The sequence below is a fragment of the Syngnathoides biaculeatus genome, chromosome 15 (assembly GCF_019802595.1).
Source record: "Syngnathoides biaculeatus isolate LvHL_M chromosome 15, ASM1980259v1, whole genome shotgun sequence".
Taxonomy (NCBI): Eukaryota; Metazoa; Chordata; class Actinopteri; order Syngnathiformes; family Syngnathidae; genus Syngnathoides; species Syngnathoides biaculeatus.
The window spans coordinates 18,158,573-18,172,341 of NC_084654.1; the positions used below are offsets into that span (position 1 = coordinate 18,158,573).

The 13,769-nt window shown below is 43.2% G+C and overlaps 1 protein-coding gene and 1 pseudogene across 3 annotated transcripts in view; one reads left to right on the top strand and one right to left on the bottom strand.

The window, feature by feature from the left end:
- luzp1 (leucine zipper protein 1) overlaps nt 1-13,769 on the bottom strand; it is a 59,930-nt gene that overhangs the window by 9,272 nt on the left and 36,889 nt on the right. For all 3 annotated transcript variants that reach the window (XM_061843585.1, XM_061843586.1, XM_061843587.1), the window contains 4 exons: nt 6,281-6,644; nt 3,969-6,192; nt 2,784-3,349; nt 2,547-2,708 (listed from right to left, as the gene is read on the bottom strand). In XM_061843585.1, coding sequence (XP_061699569.1) covers nt 2,547-2,708; nt 2,784-3,349; nt 3,969-6,192; nt 6,281-6,403 — 3,075 coding nt within the window. In that variant the 5' untranslated portion in view covers nt 6,404-6,644. The remainder of the gene's footprint in view (nt 1-2,546; nt 2,709-2,783; nt 3,350-3,968; nt 6,193-6,280; nt 6,645-13,769) is intronic.
- On the top strand, nt 10,093-10,207 carry LOC133513873 (5S ribosomal RNA; annotated as a pseudogene).

The following is a 13,769-nucleotide window of genomic DNA, read 5'->3' on the forward strand; positions in this document are numbered from 1 at the left end:
TGGTCTACAGCCAGCTGACGTCTGCAATTTTCTTATCCCTTGCCTCTCAACCAAGTCTAGTTCAGTCGAGAACAATAGAATTGCACTGATTCAGACCAACTTATTATGCACCAATCAGGCCAGTTTAGGACGCATTCATGGGGTCTACATGCACGCTCGTAATAATACAAGCCTCCGCTGTCAACCTTTGACACCGCAATCACGCTAATCCCCCACCTCCCACTGTCGCGACTGCAGCTGTATTTATCCAAACCTCTGGGGAATGAACACAGTACAGACCACCGAAAATTTGCTGGCGATCCAAGCCAAACCTTATTTGCCGCAATGAAAGAAATGCAGAGAAGACCAACGGTGACCACCGTTTGAACCATGTTTTTCTTGCAGTCTGGTCAATTTGTGTCGCTAACCGCTGCGATCCGAATGAAGTGGCCACTTTGTTGCTCCAAAAATCAGGACGAACAAGGTTCCATCGGGGTTGCGAATCAAGCAAATGGGTTTAGGAAATTCCCCAAATGCACAACTGACTCAACGCTGAATGATGGAGGCAGCCAGTACATCAGGTCATTGTTGAACGACCACATCTGAGCCGCAGGACTGAGCGTGGGGTGGTGAGGGGAGGGGATGTTTTTGAAAAACTATCTAGTGGAAGGACAGATGATATTAGACAGGGTCAAAAAGAGGAGACAAACAGAAAGCGAAATCGCTGGCTCAAGACTCTTCCAATGCGTTGCGTCTGTCAGCGTCCAACTAATGAAAGAGTTGCGGTCAAGGGCATTTAGTGAAGATCATGTGGACCCCGTCCATGACAGACCTCCACAAACAGAAGAGTCGATTCCACAATTGTTCCTTCCAAGTTTTGAATAGCCAATTATACGGAGTTGGCCGTTACTGGTGGTTGACTTTATTAAGCAATTGAAAGGGGGAGAATTCCCTTTGACAATTAGTTTAGTCATCTGGCAGGAAAGAACTGAGCTGAGCTGAGTTTCCAGCACCGTGGTCCTGCGGTTTAGGCTCATTTATGCTCAGTACATACGGCATAAATGTCAGTGCTTGTCCTGCAGTTAATTTGCTCTGTATCTACATTCCCCCACATGCTCAAAGCAGCAGTAGTAGTTTTTCCACAACCAAAGATATTAATAATGTTGATATTAAGAAGAATGCAAATTGTAGCAGCCAGTTCAGATGGCTGTAGACCCTTGAAGGGAGGAACTTCTTTGCCCGCCAGAGTTTCTTGGGGTCTTGCTGTGTTGGGCTTCCAGGAGACTGACGGAAATTTTTAGGAAACATTGTATGGATGGATCGTAAGGACAGATGGCCCCGTGCCCAACTGTATCCAACATAATACAAAACTGTGCCGAAAATGATTAGAGCTACTGCAACTAACCAAGAAGTAGGAAGTATTTCAACAGTACACACCCTCATGGTATGCAATGAAAAGGTTAGAGGTTCTCTTTGAGGAACCATGGATAACTAAGTGATGCTTCGTGTAAAGAGACTTTCTCTCAAGTGGAACTTGGCCTGAGATGCGATTCGCCATCTATGATCGGCACCACAGTTGCACCGTCATGTGATTTTAAACCAAAACACCATAATTGCGCGAGCTCTTGACTTCTTGGGGTTTGGAAAGTGTCGTTTTGAATGACTGGAGTTTGGGAGAGAGGATTTCTCGTTGACCTCTGCGTTCCCACAAGGGACCGGGCTGGCCGGTGAGTAATCCTGCTCGGAGGTCAGTTCCCTGCCATACACAACCAAATGAAGTGAAATGTTTGTTTGTCCGCTGAAAGATTTGAATGTAGCGTTTCCCTAATTTATAATATGTACACAACGTCTGAGGTACTACGACATCCAAATCCAGATAATCCTCCTTTTCAATGAAATATTTCTACAAATTAGACCTACTGTGATGAATGGTTCTCTTCCAGTGTACGGTATATTTATGTTTGCTTGATATTAATTTGGGCAAGGAAACACAAGGTTCTTTCCCAGCCCAGCCGGATTTATCAATCTGACACAATGACATGTTATTGCAGCCATGGAGCCTGCCCGATAAGCAGTTGCTATAGCCATTAGGTAATATATTATATACACATAGACATATGCACTCTTCACCTCTGGAACAAATTCACCATGCAACCTTAAATAGGCACTCAAACTAGATGCAATAGTTAGGAGGAGGTATGCATGCAAGACCACAAATATTCAAAAAAATAGCGGAATTTTTATGCCACGCATCATGCAGGTGGCGCACATAAATACAGGAAAGCTATTTTCTTCTCTTTGAGGTTTTTCAAGCTTTCTCTTCCACTTGTTAATCGCTTGTTCCTTTCCACACACTGACTTTTTGTCCCACCCTTTTGTGTTTGTGTTGCGTGGGAATGCAGGTTAGGAATGGGGCTTACTGAGCTAAAACTGCAATACCAGAAAATGGTGGAAACTAGAGCAAAGTGTACTGTTTTTGTATTAGTATTTTTTAAATTCAAGACAATGGCGCCACTGGTATTTTTTTTAGCAACATATTGTATAAAAGCTAAAGTCACCAGTTGTACCTGTGTTCGTTGCGAGTTCGAGCGGCTCCAGGACTGAGAGGTGACAGGTGCATGAGGCACGGTCCTTCCCAGGGCTCCTAGTTCATGGGAGGGAGACTTGGCACTTCCACCACGATGGAGCACCGATTCCTCAGCTTCTTTCTCGATTGTTCGTACGTACGTCTGCAACAAATTGCAAAGGAATTACGCTACACGAAGTTAAAGCTTTATTCAAATGTCATCGATAAATTGTCTTACATCTGTAGGAATTGGCTTGGCTAACTTTGCAGCGGAAACAATCCCAAGAGTTCTTGGTCCTTGGCTCGCAGAGTCCTCAGAGTCAACCGCTGTTGCGAGATAGGCCCTCCATGTTGTTGTGGCTTCTGCCTCATCCTCAGAACCCCTTCCTCCCCCCCTTCGTCTACTCTTATCATCAGAGGCAGTGCCTTTATTCTTCCAGGTGCTTCTCACAGTTACATTCTTCATGTCTACTAAATGCTCTTCCTGGGAATGCTGCCTACGACTTTGGTTTTGGCAGCTGGTCAAAGTGGTGGTGCTACTGGAGCTTTCAAAGGCTGAATCCATGTCGCTGAGGTCAGGAGAGTTGGTCGGAGACCGGTGCCTAAAGTTGCTTCGTTGGTAGGCAGTGTGCCTCATGGACGTCTCCACTCTGGAGTTGCTGTGGAGCCTGGACTTAGACGAGGACTCATTCTGGTTACCTGATCCAGATTCCTGGTCCTGGCTTGGCCGCATAGTTATCTCGCTCTTGGGGATGGAGATTTCGCAGGGGATTGAGATGCTGCCATGGAGTTCACTACTCGGGCCTGTCAAATGAAAGAAGTGCTAATAAATGTGATATCTCAGCACATAGTAGCAACATGACAAGATTTGTCAGAAATGTCAGCCTGTCAAAATGTTGGGTCCAATTGGAACACCAATTTGAACCCGAGTACAATACAGCAATAATTTTGAAAAATCAAATGATGGGTTCCCAAGAAATTGTTTTTTTTTTTTTTTTTTGCATTTACTGCATATAACCTATAGAAAACCAGGTCAGAAAACACCTTCAAATTTGGAGAAAAAATGTAAAATTATTTTGTAGCATATCTCCTCGCAAGTTTACTCCATGTTACTCGGGGAACCACCTATCCAATAAACTGAGAAATTTCAGTTGAAAATATCCACCAATCACTCGTACACAACGAAGACCGAGACGCTGATCCGTCAAGTTACTCTGATGTCTCAATTGGCATCACTTATCTTAAAAACCCGACTTAACTAGTGTAAATGGAACTTTACTGGAAAGAACTGCAGTGTGGGCAATACTAGAATAGGCTATGCACGTCTGTAATAGTACATAATTTGAAATGGGAATGTTGGATTGTGGTGATGGAAGAAGGCATCAGGTAGCTAATCGAGAGTTTTGAATGACAGACACCTTACCTATGAGAAAGTTACTGGTGGATGTGTGGCGTTCCTTGGCGGACAAGGGCTCACTGGACACACTGCTGCTGCGGCTGCTGGTTCTGGAGGAGCTCGGGTCATTGGGATAGATTGTTATACTGCTGGTCATTTTACTGGTGTTGGTCAATATGGGTTTGGTGGATATCCTGGGCTTGCCGTTGGCAGGCAAGGGCTCCGAAATCATTATTTCTTTTTTGTCTATCTCAACAATAGCAGGTTTGATTACCGCTTTTGACCTCAGTGCCTCACGTGGACTGCAAACTCGTTGGACTTCAAGCACAGATGAAATGTTGCCACCTCCCTCGACTAAATTTGGTCGGCTGTGGAGCTCTTCATCGAATGAGCACCTGGAGGAAGAACTCTCTGAATAAGAGTCCTTGACATGGGAATATCTTGAATATGTAGAGGTTGCAGTCCTACTGCTCCGGGTTGTAGTAGTTGTTTCATTTACAGTCTCTGGTTCTGAGGGCCTTGAACCAGTAGACTCCGTTTCTGAAGCAGAGGAATGACCCTCAGACCCCTGGTCGTTTGGCAGCAGTTGATTAACATTGGATCTGTAAGCTTTGTAAGATCCATTAGCCTTGGTCAGGCTGGAGGCAACAGATGCAGAACCTTGAATTGGGTCTATTGATTCCTGGTCTGAAGTGAGCTCTGTGTCCCTCTCTAGAGCAGCGGTCGTGCTCTCCAGCATATCTGAGCTGTTTGATTCACTGTCACTGCCTCCATACAATTTTGAAATCTTTTCTATTCTGTTCTTTTTGGTCTCCCCGTCAATCTGCCTGTGAGCTGTCCTTAGGGGCTTCTGGTCATTAACTGCTGGTGGGTAGCGATTCAGAACAGACACTTTTTTAAGATCACCGGATGGTGTATTTAAAGAGCTATACATAACTCCCTTGTATGCTTTTTCCTCTGTTCCTCTGACCGCCTCTTTTAAGCCATTATCAAATGGAATAAGACTACTAGGGTTTTTGGGCGTCCTCCTACTTTTGTGTGCAGGACTGAGGGTCCTCTTCGAAGACATTGCTGAACTTTCCTCTGGGTTGCTGAGCTCTTTTGTCCTCAGCTTGGTTTCTCTCTTATGCTGAGGAGACAACTCCCTGATCCTGTGCTTAGGCGAGCTAGGCTCTGTGACGGATGCAGCACTTCGATACTTGGGCTTCTCTTGCCTGAAACCTCCCTTCACAATCTCTTCACTCTCAGCTTTGCCATTCTCCAGGTGCTTGGCAGGGCTGTTGGGGCAGATGTTAGTGGTTCCTTTGCCTTGCTTCTCCACATTGCTCGAGCCGTTACCGCTGATTACAACTTTACTACACAGCTGTGTCCTGAGCTGTTCCACCTGCTCGCTCAGTTGGCGCGCCCGGTTGCATTCCATCTGGAACTTTTCGTGAAGCTCACCATTTTTTAACTCTGAGCTCTTGAGGTCACCCTCCACAATTTCCAGCTGTTTGAGGCGGTTCTTAAGCCGTTCAACTTCCTGTGTCAACTCCTTGACTTTGTTGTCCTCCTCAGGTGACCCAGCAATACCACTGTTCTTCTGATTCTCGGATTTATTCAACAACCCAATGTTGTAGTCGAGGCTCTTTTTGCGTCCGGTCAGGTTACTGGTGTGGATGCCCGTGGAAGACAGCTCCTCTTCAATTCTTGTCCTCATAAAGCCTGCGCGACCAGGATCTACTGACATGCCAATGCGCTCCAATTTCTCTGTGAGTTTTAGAATGAGCTTCTCATCTTCTCTTTGTTTCTCCCGTATCCTCTTATGTTCATTCTCAAAAGTCTGGCAGAATCCCTTAAGCTTGTCTAGGTCTGCAGCTAAAGCTTGCTCTGCTTTGTCCAGTTTCACCTCAGACCCCTCCATTTCCTTTAGGCGTCCTTTGAGGACTTCTAACTCAGTTGATAGCTTCTTGGTTAGGTTCTTCTCTTCATTGAGACTGAGACAAAGCTGTGAACAATCTGACTTGCTTTTACCAAAAGCTTCTTCCAGTTTTTCTAGTTCTGCCATCCTTCGCTGCAGATGTTCAATCTCAGCCTTCAGCTCCATAGTTAGGTTTTCTTCCTCTTCCAGTTTCTCCCTCACTGTACGGCAGAGGTCTTCCGCTTTGCGAACCTCCTCATCTTTACCTTGGATTTTCAGGAGCCGTTTCCTCAGAGCCTCTACATCAGCAAGCAAAGATGAATTGCTGCCTTCTGCCTGGATGATCTTGTCCTGTCAGAAAGATTTTACCCATTCATCAAACTATTTCTCTGTTACATATCTGTTCTGCAAAGACCGCTTTAAGTCATCTGTTACTAACCTGAATGTCGAGCAACTCATCTTCTGACTTCTGTAGCTTGTTAGTGGCTTCCTCTAGTTCATCAAGGCGTCGACTGAGACTTTGTAATTTGTGCCGCAGGTGGCGATGTGTCATGTCAGACATGGCTACAAAGGTTTTTTTCTTGTGTGTGTGTGTGTGTTAATATTTTCTTCAGGTTATTTGAGCATTTGCAGAGGTCCACATTTGTGTTGTGTTGATATCAAGACAAGCTCAATGTTTGACAAAGGCTGATGTGAAAGTGACTTGAATCTATCTGAGACCGGTTTTACTGTGCTGTCTACAAGTGGTGCTGTAAAGCTTTTAATGTTCTGTCAGCTTGGTATTTAGAAGTTGAATCTGTCATCTGTGGGAGGAAGAGAGGAAAAAGCCTTTAGTCAATGACAGTTATTGGAAGCCAAATTATAAGTGCAGACAATACAACAAGAGAGATAAGAGTGCTGGACTAAAAACACATTGTGCACTTGTGATTTTTTTATGCAACTACTAAGGACATAAATAAATAAAATAGAGCAAATGTGAACAATACAAAAACCAACAAAAACTATTAGTGTAAGACTATAAATGCCACGCATAATTTCTTCCATTGCCGTTTGTTTTTATTATCATGTTAAGTGAGAGTGCACAGAGTTGGCCATGTGCTCAAACAATACCGTCCTTGTTGTTTAGCTACCATTCCCCTTGTTCACCTTGATTTGTCCTTTCAAGGAACTGTGTTAGGGGGTTTTACATGTATTAATGTGGATGGGGGCTTTGAATATGTCTGCGTAGGTTGCGCACACGCACACGCACACACACACACATGCACACACACACACACACACACACACACACACACACACACACACACACACACACACAGTCTCCCTGCTGTAATGCCTTACATCGATTTCTGCTCGCCAACGCGTTTTTTTGCTGACATCGGCCTTTCTCAATAACACTGGCCTTTCGAACGCAACCACTTCACTCACACATATCCATTACCACGTGCATCAACATCATCGCCCTCTCCCCCATCAATTGACGTCATCGACAGGCACGTTGAGACCATGTCGTCTAAAGTCAAGTCAGTCTACTTCAAATAGTACGCAGGAAACTGCAAAAGACTAACGCATACATACATTTTTAAAATAATGGTACATTATGTAATAATATAATGAACTTTTGCACCCTGACGTTATAATGCCACAATTTGTGATAAAATTCTTGAATGCAATATGTAACAAATCTCATTTTGTAATGAATGTTTACATATTGCATCACTAATTACAAAATCACACTATTTTAAATACTGTAATCATTTGATGCATTATGTAATGAACTATAAAAATGTATTTTTTTAACCATCAGAACACTGACTTTAAGCAAAGCAGAATGAATCATTATATAAAAATAGTAATAGAAAAAAAATTGTTGGACGTTTGATTGGTGTTACTGCAATTTAAGGCCCTGGTAGAATGTATAAGTTGAATACAAGCAATAAGGGGAAGATCCAAACATTTTGGCTTGAGTTTTGGAGAGCAGGTTTTGTCTTCTATAACCCACACCTACATGGAAAATGTCTGAAATACAAATTGATGAAAAGGTATGACTAAGTCAGACTCCCCCCAAAAATCTGATTTGATTTGTAACTCATAAATTTCAAATAACTAATGAACAGGAAGGAGATATTTTATTCAAGAGGAGACAGGGCACACTGCAGTTCCCACTAAATTACAAGCAAGACGAGTGGGTTGGGTTAAGCAATTCATCAGTCGTGCTTACAATCTTGCTCAGTCACAAAAAAAAATATATCCACACAAGCCACTTTCCACTCGGTATCAACACTTTGCTATACTAAAATATTCACGATAATGTCTTTGGTCTTTATTTGTATTCGTTCAAAGGTATAACCAATATGAATCTTCGGTAATGTTTGACAGGGTAAACTATACATTGATTACATGTCTTCTTTTGTTTTATAATTAGAAATTGTAGTTGTTGCACCTTTTATCTTCAGACTGAAAATCTTGCATGTTGCCATCCTCACATAATCCTTAAATCCGATTTGAATATTCTCAGTTCCCTCCATGTTTACTGCACAAAAATAATGTCCGTCCATCTATTTTCTGAACGGCACATCCTCACAGGGGGCTATCCCAGCTGACTTTGAGCAAAAAGTGGGGTCTTGAAAACGCAGAATTTTCAAATGTAAACAGTTACATGTAAAAGTTGTCAAGTCAGGTAGTCTAAGTCAACTCATGAATCCCAAGTCAAGGTCAACTCATGTCTTTAGCCTACCTAGCAAGTCACAACTCATTGCAATGCCTCATGTCTACTTTGTTTTGTTGATGGAATAGGGGGCATCAACCTCCGCACAGCATACGTCCCCATTATCCAGACCCAAGCATGATACCGATTTATTCGTACACAAAAGACCGCCTGTCAGCAGAAACTCCATATATCAGTCTGAGCTTTTGTCTCATGCATGATTCAGGTGGTGGGCTTTCCTGCTCCAATTACTGCCCTCCTTCTCTCTTTCATTTTGCTAAGCAGGCGCCGCTATTGACCATAAAGGAGATCAGCCCGAGGGTGAGATAGAACTTCTGCAATCATCATCACTTATCGACCCCTCCTGAGCCTCCCCCTGCGTGTCTCCCCTCAATCGTGTTCAAACAGTGCAAACCGCTACAAATAAAGACTGTTTGATGTAGTTTTTAATACAGTTCACGCCGTTAAAAAAAGATCTAGCACTGCAGTAAACACACATCATGGGAAACGACAGGTTGCCATTATGGTTTACTCCCGAATCACTTTATGTACTTTCCATTGTTTCATTTAGCGTGGTGGTGGGGGGGGGGTTGTACTTGCCACACTATTTATTAAACATCTTGTTGAACACAAAAGCAAGCACTTTGAAATTGTCAATCTGGCACCGATTAGGTTCCTGAAAGCACAATGGCCAGCTCAAAACGCAGTGATGCAGAGAGCCTTTTCTTCTAATGGTTCCGCGCTTTCATGAGGTCTTGTGGTTTTCGAGACCGGCACTCGGCAGAAAGCAAGGAGGGAAATAACAGCGCGCGGTGGATTCGAGGAAGGGGTAAGGAAAAAAGACAAAGGGGGAAAAGGTTGGACAAACAGCGAGCCAACTGACGTCAAAACACCTCAGTCAATAACATCAGTGTGTCTTGCATAGGCTTGTCCAGCACTGACGCGTCGGCTGAGATGGATGTGTGTTTTTCCGCTGTTGTCTTGGTGAGGTCCTCGCAGGGAAGTAAACTTGGCCTCTCTGAATATCCAAATATAACCTGAGGTAAGCAACTTTCTAATCTTAGCTTTGGAAAAAATGTAAGCCCCACATGATAATTACGTTTACCAAGGTAGAGGGGAGAAAAAGACTCCTAAGGTTATTGCCCCTCTTCTGCTTTGATGATCACTCTACAATCAAATGGAAGTCATGCAATTCAGAATCCTGTCGATGTTTGGGTGTCAAATCTGCCTCCAAAATGTCAAAGTTTGAACCACAACCATGCATGTCATTGATATACCAGGAAAACCTCAGCAACTCCTAAGGCCCAATAAGTTTTAAAGGATGTTTACCCTTTTCTTAGACTTTTAAACACTTTTTTAATGAATAAAATTTAAAAGACTCCAGCAAGACTGAGCGTCGTCTCCTGTTATCAATTGTGGTGGTGTGAACTTGTTTTCCAGTAATTAACTCTTCTCTGTAAATCTTCCTTTCTGGTTTGAAGACAATCACGCAGCTCTTCTCATGCTCTTTTAAAATATCTCCTCTATAAACATGCCAAATGGGGGCTTGCGGCCATGCTACCGTGAGAACGCCTGATCTCGTCAGATCTCGGAAGCTAAGCGGGTTTGGCCCTGGTACTTGGATGGGAGACCGTCTGGGAATACCAGGTGCTGTAAACTTCTCTCCCAAGCTAAAATGCAGAGGGGTTGCGTCAGGAAAGGCATCCGGCGTAAAACAAACAAAAACAAACAAAAGTGCATTCATCTGAGATGACACGCTTTGGCGACCCCTAACGGGACAAGTCGAAAGGAAAAGAAGAACTTGATCCGAGTGATTAACGTGATCGTATAAAAAATAAAAATAATCAAATTTTCTGGAGCTTTGACACCTCCAGTGGAAGAGAGGCTGGCGGAGTGATTTTGAAGTGGTATTTTGGCAGAGTTGTACTGTAAACGTCAAGGGGGAAATGGAGGAAGGCATAATAATTGCGGTGTCCCACTATCCCGAATTTTGGGCCAATAGAAAAATTATATACTGTTTCTGTGGAAGGCTTTCAAACTCCCTTTCAAAACACCCCAACTCAGCCTGAAATACACCTCGGAGCACTTTTACTGGTGCTCAATAGGGCACAAACGAGTTTACCTCTGAGATGCTGCCGTGAAATTTGTATGGGATATTCCCCCCCCCCCCCCCCCCCTTGCTGCTGTATCACCTCCTCCTTTTTAAAGTATGGGAAGTTAAGGCAAATAAATACATATTGCCAATTTGTGGTCCACTCAGCGAGGAAACCCTCCCGACTTCCTTCCAGATGTTATGTCACCATTTCCAAATACAGGATGGACGCACCCTCTTCGCTGTCGCCGTTGCGCTTTGATGCAGGGGCCTTTCATACTGAGCAAATGCAGTGTAAAAAGTAAGAATGTTAAAGAAATGTGCTGCAGCCTTGCATAATGGATTTGCTAGTCATCCTCACAATTTTAAACTGGGAGGATTTTTTCTTTTAGCATTGTAATATTAACAGTAGTTAGCTTATTTTTATAGCTACGTTATAGTTGATGCTATTGTGTTTTATTATTTAGGACTCTATTTCTTGGAGGAAAGGAATATCCAAATCAGGGGAAAAAAAAACCTGAAGATGACCAGCTCCCTCAAACTGTTTTGACAGGCCTAGCCAGTTGACTAACAAGAAGTGAAAATAGTACCGTAATTTCTGGATGATAAGACCCACCTGATTATAAGCATCACCCAGTACATTTTCAAAGGAAAAAACATTTTGTACGTACATAAACCACACCTTTATATAAGCCGCATGTGCCCACATTGATACATGAGATATTTACAAAGAAAGACGGTAGACAGAAAGAGTTTCCCAAATTTTAATAATATACCTTGCCTTTCCTTTCTTTCCAAACAGTGCCGGTGACGCGGCAGTAACATAGTAGTAGTAACACGGCACTAACAGGGCAGGGTAAAAAAACAACCTACCCGTGAAAGCCACTCAGACGCGGCAGTAACACAGCAGCAACACAGTTCAGGCTACCTGCTTTTACTATCTCTGAAAACTTTTTTAATCTTTTTATATTGCTCCAGTTCTTCCCGCTGCCTTTTCCAGCATCTCAGTATCAATTCATTTATGCAAAGTTTACATGCAGCAGCTCTGTTTCCTTCTTTATCAGCCAGCTCATTTGCTTTTCACTCGAAAGCTGCGTCATATGAATTTCTTCTTGCATTTTCCATGATGAGGGTCTGTTCATGCTAATTTTATTCACGCACAAAGCGCGAAGTTACATTAAATGTGCATCTTCCTCGACACATATATTCCACCTGTCTCACTCTTAACTTTTCTGCTCGAGCGCCCCTGGCGGCCGTTAGAAAAAAAAAAAAAATAAAAAAACATAAATTAGCCGCATCATTGCATAAGCTGCAGGGTTGAAAGCGTGTGACAAAAGTTGCGGCTTATAGTTCGGAAATTATAGTATATTAGAACCAAAAACTTGGAACCCTTGTCCCAAATGCCTTCGTAGGATCAATGAGTCATATGATATCCAGTAAATACCACATGAATGTTTATTTGCCTTTGATTTGCTTTAGCAGGGCAAATGAAATAACCCTTTGTGCCAAATCTGGCCCTCGGGCCTTGAGTTTGAGAGAGGACAACAGAGATCTTTTGAATTTTCTGGAAGAGGATGAAAGCAAAATTAGACCGCAGTTACTCTACCTCCTGGGGAAGTTCATAGATTAGTGACATCAACACCTAAGCGTTAAACCTGTTCTGTACATTGGTCCATGAGCTCTATTCTCGCTGTTCTATGAACCTTGTGAATATTAATGTTCTAAATAAAACCTGTTTTCTCTAACCGAAATTGCCAACTATAAATCAATGATTCAGACGTCTCAACACAAGAGTAAATGAAGACATCCACTGCAATTACACGTGTATTACACGCATACGACCCCCCCCCCCACGCCTTTCTTTCACTGCAGCCATCTTTTCCTCCTTTCCTCGCTCCCCTCAGCTCCCCTTTCTGACACGCACACCAGCAAGGCCGAGGGGGCGCTTTTTATGGGCAGCGGCGCGTGCAAAAACGACTCTGGCAAGGGCCCACCTCTGCCAAACCAATCAACATACCTGAGGCATGATTATCACGGGGCTGGGCCCTCGTTAGCTGCATTCATGACGTTTGATGGCTTAGACCAGGGGTGTCCAAAGTCCGGCCATTTTTGGACCCCTGTCCATTTTTAAGTGGCCTGCAGAACGCACTAAAATATTTGACACAGCCCACGACGCTATCTAAAAAATACAACGGTGGGAGGTAACATAAAAAGTGTGGGTGTCGATGGACGGATCGCCTGCTACGACTAATTATGATAATGAATTGGGTTAAAAATGTATGTAGAGTTATACTATACAGTATCTTTTCATTGGAAAACACTGAATAAAATGACACTTTACTGTAATGTAAAATAGTGAGTGTACAGCTTGTATAACAGTTTAAATTTACCACCCCACCAAAAAATCCAACATATAGCGATTAAGGTCTAATCAACTGGCAAAAAAATGAGAAAAATTGACAACGATATGATGAAATGTTTACAAAATCGTGAGGGTCATATTCTCTTTTATGAGCCCATGTTTACAAAGATGCAAGGAAACTATTTACAACTAAAACGTAGGGTTTAATTCATTGATAGTATTCTCTCGTCTGCGTTACGGATATCCTGTTTTGTCGTTAGTCCTGGAATGCACCTCATGAACTGAACTGACAATGAAAGTGTTTCTGCTTCATTCCTAATGCAGCACCTCATGAAGTCTACATTGTCATTACAATTATTTGCGTTATAACCCGAGGTAAGCAACTTTCTAATCTTAGCTTTGGAAAAAATGTAAGCCTCACATGATAATGAGGTTTACCCAGGTGGTGGTCGTGGAGTCTTCTAAGGTGACTACCTCTTTTCTGCTTTGATGATCAAACTACAATCAGATGAAGTCATGCAATGCAGAATCCAATCGATGTTTGGGTGACAAATGCGCCTCTTCATCAAGCCGTGATCTCCAACTCTCACTGGAGCGGAGTGTGAAGGGGCTGGGATGAGAATCAGCACCTCGGAATCTGAGACCATGGTCCTCAGTTGGAAAAGGGTGGCATGCCCTCTGCGGGTCGGGGGTGAGATCGTGCCCCGAGTGGAGGAGTTCAAGTATCTTGGGGTCTTGTTCACGAGTGACGGAAGAATGGAGTGAGT